Genomic DNA, 9,812 nt, shown 5'->3' on the forward strand with positions numbered 1-9,812 from the left:
TCCTTTGGTAAGTTTTTTTTTCCCCTTTTTTGCACATGATATTCTTTTGTTTCTTGAGAGAGATTATCTTTTGTTTACATGAAAAATATCATTTTTCTGATGCACTGTGAAATTCATGATTTTGTTTAAGAGGTTGAATTATATTCAGGTATTAAGTCTCATTTGAATACCACAATTGCCATGTTTACAAAGATGTTTTGCATGACCATTTGAAGCAGGCAGGGTTCCACAGTAATATCCTTCAACATTGTTGCCTCAAGAACTTAGAATATTGTCATTATTATTCAGAATCATTCCTCATGGTGTCCAGATATGTTCAAATATGATATATGGCTGTTATCATCATCTGAACCCTGCAAAATCTCATTTGTTTAGATTGTACAGGACAGTTGTAGGCACTGGGCAGGCACTGTCATCCCAACATATTTTTCTTTGGGTAACTTAACTCTGCTGCTGTTTCCAAAGTAAAATATTGATACCAGCAACATACAGAAACTTATTCTAATTCCAAAATGCAAATATGAATTCAGATAGTGGCACAAGAAACAAAAATATGTGTCTATCTATATCTCTGATGCTTGTTCCAACTGGAACTCGCTCAAGAAGGGTGGCCACAGCAATAGAATCTCCATAAACAGTGAACTCCAATGCCACTTCTTAGCCATTTTAGTGATGCAGTGATAGCATATGGCCACATTTCCTCTTCACTGGTCATAAATATGATTCAGTAAGCCCCAATCTTGAAAGAATCAACCCCCATAAAACAAGATAGGTTGGCTTTTCCTAACTCAAAATAGGCATTATCATAAATCTTTGAATATTTATAAAGAAAGCAATTTTTTGATGTTTTCAGGTTGGAAGCTGTACTTGTTCAACTTCCAGAGTTTAGCCGAGTATTCTCTTGCTCCAAGGACTCCCAACACTCTCCACATCGGCTTTGTGCCCAGCTCCACTGACCTTCAGAGTACCTGTATCTTTTATCTCTGTGACTGTAGAATTCAGAGGAGATGAAGGGTTTGATTATATGAGTGGTATTTACCACATCCTCAAGGTATTTGAAGTTCCTGTACCTCATGGCTTTTCTTTTTTCCCCTAGAGGAAAGATGATTTTCATAATTTAGAATTTCTTTATAAATGTAACATTTGGGAGTAAACATCTTTGTAGAGAAACAATATGTTTAAAAAAATGATATATTCACAGAATACAGAAACCCTGGTTTTAGACACTGTTACAATAGTAGTGGTAAATCAGATTTTACCTGTTTACTTTTGGGTTCCTCCTTTTTCACAGGGCGAAGCATTTAATGCTTGTAATTGGAAGAGGAAAGTATCACCATTTTGGTACTAAATATTCAAGTCTTGATTGATGATGTTAATGTCACCCATTTCCCAAATCCTTCACTTGTGTTCAGAGAGTGCCTGCTTGTTAAGTCAGGATTGTGTGTTTATCCCAGGAAGAGGAATATTCTCTGAAACATGTCCAGTAGAGTAGATTTAGACCGTAGATTTTTGTACTATGAGAAATTATAAATTTTAATTTTAGAAAGAAATTTCTTATTTCTGAGAACTGGAAAGAAATGTGCAATGAATGAAAGTTGAAACAAAGACAGCACTTTAATAGCTACCATGTACAGTAATTAAGGGCTACAGTTTTCAGTAGCTTATGTTAACAGAATTAAAGCTGTGTTCATTGTATATATTTTTATATTGATTGTGGTTGTCCCTCTAGCTTTTCCTCCATTTTTGGTTAAAATATTGCTTGACTGAAGCTATTTTATTGTGAAATGGGGAAAAGCTCTGTTTACAAACACAGTCTATCTAAAAAAAGAAAAAAAATGGCAGAGCAAATATGGCCACTGCTTTTTGTACTACAAGCATTTTAAGGGTCCATTATTATAATCATGGGTTGTGTGGATGAGAAGTTGGTGTGAATTTGTGATGGAGCCTTGTTTTCAGCTCCTGTTGTGAATGCTGTTAACCATCCACTGTTGTATCTTGAAATTATACAGTCTTCATACTATACTTCATTGTAGCATAACACTATGGAAAGCAGTATTTTATTTTAATTATACCAGGAATTTATTGAAAGTATATTTTCTAATTCTTTGTGAGTTGCATTTACCAAAAGGGTTCTGTATTTACAATATGACTTGTAATCAGGCAAACTTAGCACATGCAAAGGAGATAAAGGAACTACAGTTTAGTTTTACATGTAGCTAGGTTACAGGAATACTTAAGTTTGTAATCCATTTGTAGTTTTGAGTTTTTATGGCATTGTTTTCCTGCTGTTGTTTTTGCTAATCCATGATTAGTTGAGAACTATGTGGGGACTTACAAGCTGATTGATATGCAGGGTATTTGCATAATGACTTAGTTGTAGCAGTTATCCTTATAATGAAATATTAGAAATATGACTGAGCCATTTGAGGCAACTCTTCCATGTGATTTAGGTTACACTTTCCCATATAAAGCAGTAAAAACCTTACAAACCATGATGGGAAGGTCATTATTATTAAAACTCGAAGCTTTACAGATGTATGTATGTATTGGTATGAAAAGGAATTTTGATAAGAGGTTGCCAGTGGTGTGAGAAAACTTGTTGATAACAGATGAATAATGAAATTAGGAAATTTAATGGGGATAGCTTTTCTTTTGTATATGACAAAAGCAATGAGTTTTTTTTATATATATATATTTCATGTTTTATTGTTTGTAGACTTTATTACGTGTGTGCAGAATAATAGAGTTATTTTGTGAAATGCAGATGGTAAGATTTGGCATATTGTCAAATGTCTAATTTCATTGTCATTTAATAGATATTTTTTTATATCTTTCTCTGAGTATGAAGAACTTACTGCATCTCACCAAATAGTTTCTTTGATTATTGTAAATAATTGTGTATGATTAGCAGATATAAGTAGATAGCTTTACACAAAATGGAAATAGCCAATTAATGGTTTTATGGGCTGTGATACCACATGCAAAATTATATTGTATTGATATTGTAGGTAATGGATAAGGATGCAAAAAGATATTTGAATATAGAGTATATGTAGTATTCTGTTTGTTTAGAAAACTGCTTTTTAACCTTTTAAATTGTTTGCAGTTTTGTTGTCAGTGTGCATTGATTAAACATTAAGCTCTATACTGCAACTCACAAAGTACACATGGAGAGGAAAGTGAAGTTTTGTGTATTTATATGATGTTAATATCAAGCCTGGATACCGAAGTATAATTTTTTATATTGTTGAATGGAGCTTGACATCAGTTTGTTGTCACACTGATTATACTACTTATTACTGTGAGTTGTACAAAATATATCATGTTGGGATGACGTATTGTCTGTATAACTCCAGTGCCCTTCTGCTGGCCCACATACTCTCTGACCGACTAACTTCTTACTTTTGTGTGTTTGAGAAGGATGGGTAAGGATCAGGATAATATTTCTAAAAGTAAATATTCCCTGGAAGATGTATGCATTTGCATTTTTGCCTTTGTTGAATAACTCAGTTAACTCGTGAATAGGGATTTGTCATGAGATGTAATATTAATTACATTAACTGAAAGGCTTGATGATAGATCATGAGTACATTAAAGATAATGATCTGATTCTAATGAGGATTATTTTATTTAATGTATTATTGCTATGATCCATCCATTATTCTCTTTGAGGCATGTTGTCATTTAAATGGAGACCTTGTATTGGGTTAACACGTCTGACCTATCCCTGTGATAACAGTTCAAGTGATCGTCTTTTGATTGAATAAGGGAACCCAAGTATATTACTCTTAAGGCATCTTGTTTGCTATTTGATTATATTCTTTTAGATGAATATTTTGCATTTTGAATTAATAACATGCTTAAGCTAAAAAAATTTTGTATCAGAAATGTTATATCAACATTTATTAATAAAACAATAAGTTTTCTAGTTGATTATCTAAGGACACAACCATTATTAAGAAAAAAAAAAAAGGCTAGAGTTATATCTCTTTTATTTTACTCTTTTTAGTGGTGAATAGCAGAGTTAAGTTTGCAAGATTTGTCTAAAACTGATCCGACACAGTGCTACGCCTATTTCAGTTGGATTCATCAGTTTCCTCATGAGAACCTTGCTTAATTCAGCTGTTAAAAATGCCATTTTCTCTTTGTTCTTTATGTATGCAACATGTTTTCCTTATATAGAAATACATTATGATTAATACACTGATGCAGGTTACTTCAAGTCATATAGATTTGTACCTAAACATGATGTATTTCTGTTATGATCAACTGTATTGTTGGAATATTTGCTCCCTACCAAACCATCAGAATGTGCAGATATACTTAATTCTTTCAGGGTACTGGGCTAGATGACCTTTGCATCTACCCAGGGTCTAGGGATCTTGTTCAGGTACTTCACACTAATGCTGTATTTATGCAGTCTCATGGAGATAGATTTTTTTTCAAAATGACCCTGAAAAATTCATCTGGAATTTATTTCGAATGATATTTGTACTTGAAATCGTCTAAAGAATTTTTTTTAATGTGTATGATTGAAACTTCCTGTTTTTTACCTGCACCGCATATAACATGTGAATGGCAAGGATATGTAGCCAAGCCAACATTTTGATTACAATACTTCATATGCAAAATGTGTGTGAAAACCATCAGAGGGTGATATTTGATTGTATGCAACACACATACCAAAACCCTGAGAGAGTTGACCTCTGTTATTTTTTTGTTTGTGGCCATGGAATTGGTTAAATTTTTTCCAAAATGCTTTGTTTCTGTTGGGAATTTGTATTTCGGTTGAGCAGGATTTGAGCTTCTGTGCTAATCACCATATTATTTTTTTTCATACATATTTGCCATTTCCCACATTAGTGAGGTAGCGTTAAGTACAGAGGACTGAGCTAGCTACCTTGCTAACTTTTTTTTTCTTATTATTTTCCTTTGTCGCTGTCTTCTGCGTTAGCGAGGTAGGGCAACGAAATAGACAAAAGAATGGCCCAACCCACCCACATACACATGTATATACATACACGTCCACACATGCAAATATACATACCTATACATCTCAACGTATACATATATATACACACACAGACATATACATGTATACACATGTACATAATTCAAACTGTCTGCCTTTATTCATTCCCATCGCCACCCCTCCACACATGTAATAACAACCCCCTCCCCCCCATGTGTGCGAGGTAGCGCTAGGAAGACAACAAAGGCCCCATTCGTTCACACTCAGTCCCTAGCTGTCATGTAATAATGCATCGAAACCACAGCTCCCTTTCCACATCCAGGCCCCACACAACTTTCAATGGTTTACCCCAGACTCTTCACATGCCCTGGTTCAATCCATTAACAGCATGTCGACCCCGGTATACCACATCGTTCCAATTCACTCTATTTCTTGCACACCTTTCACCTCCCTGCATGTTCAGGCCCCGATCACTCAAAATCTTTTTCACTCCATCTTTCCACCTCCAATTAGGTCTCCCACTTCTCCTCGTTCCCTCCACCTCAGACACATATATCCTCTTGGTCAATCTTTCCTCACTCATTCTCTCCATGTGACCAAACCATTTCAAAACACCCTCTTCTGCTCTCTCAACCACACTTTTTATTACCACACATCTCTCTTACCCTATTATTACTTACTCGATCAAACCACCTCACACCACATACTGTCCTCAAACATCTCATTTCCAGCACATCCACTCTCCTGCGCACAACTCTATCCATAGCCCTCACCTCGCAGCCATACAACATTGTTGGAACCACTATTCCTTCAAACATACCCATTTTTGCTTTCCGAGGTAATGTTCTCGACTTCCACACATTCTTCAAGGCTCCCAGACTTTTCGCCCCCTCCCCCACCCTATGATTCACTTCCGCTTCCATGGTTCCATCCACTGCCAAATCCACTCCCAGATATCTAAAACACTTCACTTCCTCCAGTTTTTCTCCATTCAAACTTACCTCCCAGTTGACTTGACACTCAACCCTACTGTACCTAATAACCTTTCTCTTATTCACATTTACTCTCAACTTTCGTCTTCCACACACTTTACCAATCTCAGTCACCAGCTTCTGCAGTTTCTCACATGAATCAGCCACCAGCACTGTATCATCAGCGAACAGCAACTGACTCACTTCCCATGCTATATATATATATATATATATATATATATATATATATATATATATATATATATATATATATATAGTCGCCTTCTACGACACGCAGGGAATACGTGGGAAGTATTCTTCATCCCCTATCCCCAGGGAAAATATATATATATATATATATATATATATATATATATATATATATATATATATATATATATATATGTATATATATATATATAAGTGTGTGGAAGAAGAAAGTTAAGAGTAAATGTGAATAAGAGCAAGGTTATTAGGTACAGTAGGGTTGAGGGTCAAGTCAACTGGGAGGTGAGTTTGAATGGAGAAAAACTGGAGGAAGTGAAGTGTTTTAGATATCTGGGAGTGGATCTGGCAGCGGATGGAACCATGGAAGCGGAAGTGGATCATAGGGTGGGGGAGGGGGCGAAAATTCTGGGGGCCTTGAAGAATGTGTGGAAGTCGAGAACATTATCTCGGAAAGCAAAAATGGGTATGTTTGAAGGAATAGTGGTTCCAACAATGTTGTATGGTTGCGAGGCGTGGGCCATGGATAGAGTTGTGCGCAGGAGGATGGATGTGCTGGAAATGAGATGTTTGAGGACAATGTGTGGTGTGAGGTGGTTTGATCGAGTGAGTAACGTAAGGGTAAGAGAGATGTGTGGAAATAAAAAGAGCGTGGTTGAGAGAGCAGAAGAGGGTGTTTTGAAGTGGTTTGGGCACATGGAGAGAATGAGTGAGGAAAGATTGACCAAGAGGATATATGTGTCGGAGGTGGAGGGAACGAGGAGAAGAGGGAGACCAAATTGGAGGTGGAAAGATGGAGTGAAAAAGATTTTGTGTGATCGGGGCCTGAACATGCAGGAGGGTGAAAGGAGGGCAAGGAATAGAGTGAATTGGAGCGATGTGGTATACCGGGGTTGACGTGCTGTCAGTGGATTGAATCAAGGCATGTGAAGCGTCTGGGGTAAACCATGGAAAGCTGTGTAGGTATGTATATTTGCGTGTGTGGACGTATGTATATACATGTGTATGGGGGGGGGGGGGGCATTTCTTTCTTTCGTCTGTTTCCTTGCGCTACCTCGCAAACGCGGGAGACAGCGACAAAGTATAAAAAAAAAAAAAAAAAAAAATATATATATATATATGTGTGTGTGTGTGTGTAGCAGTAATTATAGTTCTTTTTTCCATTTTGCTTTAGTTGATAGTGTATTATTGAATGATAAGTTTGTAAACATCGTTTTATCATTATCTAAAGCTAAAGTTATTAAGCATATGAGTATATTTTGTCTTTTTTTTTTTTGGTGTAATATGATACAAAAGGGAGCGGGGGGCTGGAAATCCTCCCCTCTCGTTTTTAATTTTCCAAAAGAAGGTACAGAGAAGGGGGCCAAGTGAGGATATCCCCTCAAAGGCTCAGTCCTCTGTTCTCAACGCAACCTCACTAACACGGGAAGTAGCGAATAGTATAAAAAAAAAAAGATACAAAAAATATTTTTGTAATTTACAGTAATTTTGAGTCATTTTCCCATAGCAGTCAGTTTCTTTTGGTTTTATTTAGGATTTATTTTTATTTCTTAACAATTTATTCTTTTAACATTGAATGCATAATCTGTGTATATTAATGAAAGCCAGTTTGTCATTTACTATCTTTAGTTTGATTAGTTAAAGAATCTGTTTGCTACACCTCTTATCCATTGTAGCACTCAATGTTTTCCTTTACAACAGGAAGCAGAACTAGAATATACTCGAATGAAGTTTCCCATGAATGGTAAACTTATGAAAAACTTGTGAACAATATTTATTTCATCCTATGGTGGAATTGTACTCATGGACCTTTTAAAAGTAGAATTTTTGTTTGATATGCAGTCTTGTTGAATAGAAACTAATACTTTCCAGCTAACCCCAAGTTCAAATTACTGATACATAGTAAATAGTGTTGTTTTATAGGAGTATATTGTTTGGATGTCGCCTAATAATCTGTTCTGTTTTGCATAGAAAACAAGACTGTATTGATCTTTCTCCACAATAGGCACATGTAGTAGATATGTACTTAATATTTCACAACCTTCTCTGAAATTGCCTAATGCTTCAACTCTCATTATGATGGAGGTATTGGTCTAAACCTAAATATTTTCTTTGAAAGAAATAAGTTTAAGAGTTTTCCATCAACAGAATACTGGACTTGATATTGTAAGATATTCTACAACTGACAGTCTGTCCCAGTTAAAATGATAGTAGAAATTCTTAACAGAATATCAGAATTTTAAAATTAATGGAATCCTGAGGATCTTACTCTTACCAGATCATAGACGTTTCTTCAGCTGAGATCTATGGAACCTACTCAGTAAAGCAGAATAAATTTGCAGAAACTTTATTGTAAACTTTCTAAAGTAAGTTTGGTTTGAGTTTCCCTTTTTGTAGTTACAAATATTATAACTGAACTGTGACTTATACGATCATGTATATGGTATTCTTTTGATAACATTTGATTGGCAAATTTTTAGTCAAAAGTTGGTTAATCTTTAACTTTGTATTATATATGAACCAGCATTTTCCACCCTCAGAATTTTCATGTCATTCTCCAACTGAAATCAAAAAGTTTGTTTTACTTTCAACACTGACATCATCATAGATTGTAAGAACTTTATATTACCACAATATAAGTGAATATAGCTACAACATGAAAACTTATATCCAGTGATCCACCATTTATGAGAATGAGTTTTGTGTATATATGGTAAATAGCAGTAGCAATAGGGATATGCTGATTGTATTACTTAAAGGAAATATGATATGTTTGTTAAGCTACATGATAACACATAGATGTCACTTTCTCTTATATGTGAAAAGGAACAAACATATCCAGTGCCTAAAGAAGAAAGTGGTTCGAACATTGAGTGACCATCCATCTTGTTTTGGGTTACAACAAAGAGAAGGAAGAGCATTTAGTCCACAATGTTTGAATTGTTACGTAAAAGATTTGCTGCATACTATTTCAGTAGATAGAACAAGTGAATTCACGAATCATCTTTTCCACTGCCATTATAAACACAGGTCCTTCAGTGCAAGATATAGGAAATACAAGAGTTTTCTATCTGCACTCATAAACTGTAGGAAATATACTGTTATTATGGAACAAAAAAAATTCCTGTCAAATCTAGTTTTATGCTGTGCCAGGAGGAGAGGCACAGATTGATTGACTTCAGAATGCTGGATCCATGCTCTACCTATCCTGTAACAGTGCATGAATGGTTTCCTTGTAGTTTTGTTTCATTGTAGGTATTACAGGCAAATAGATGACATAAGATTGTGCTGTCCAGTGATAGCCCTTTCCTTTGCTTCACTACTGTATTATTCATGCCCACTAAATACGAACTAGACTGACCTCTCCTGGAACCTCCAAACTCTTTAACATCCTTTAGAGAAAATATGTATATATATGCTTTTTCTTTTCTTTTTTTTACCACTAGATTGACAGCAAGGTTTTTATCATTCTCACTGGTATCTCAGTTTCAGAATTTACTTCTTGCATTTACCAATATGTGGCATAAGCTGGATAAATATTTTCATATTGATATCTTGAAAGTGACCTAAGTTCTGACCCTTTTATCTTTCATTGTATGCCATCTTTATAACTTTCATTTGTTCAGTCTAATAGCCCTACTCTT

The 9,812-nt window shown here is 35.3% G+C and overlaps 1 protein-coding gene across 1 annotated transcript in view; it reads left to right on the forward strand.

The window, feature by feature from the left end:
• LOC139748573 (endothelin-converting enzyme 2-like) overlaps positions 1 to 1,874 on the forward strand; it is a 665,699-nt gene extending 663,825 nt beyond the window's left edge. The window contains exon 17 of the mRNA XM_071661616.1: positions 854 to 1,874. Coding sequence (XP_071517717.1) covers positions 854 to 956 — 103 coding nt within the window. The 3' untranslated portion in view covers positions 957 to 1,874. The remainder of the gene's footprint in view (positions 1 to 853) is intronic.
• The last annotated feature ends 7,938 nt before the right edge of the window (positions 1,875 to 9,812 follow it).

This window comes from Panulirus ornatus, chromosome 5 (genome assembly GCF_036320965.1).
Source record: "Panulirus ornatus isolate Po-2019 chromosome 5, ASM3632096v1, whole genome shotgun sequence".
In the NCBI taxonomy this organism is placed as follows: Eukaryota; Metazoa; Arthropoda; class Malacostraca; order Decapoda; family Palinuridae; genus Panulirus; species Panulirus ornatus.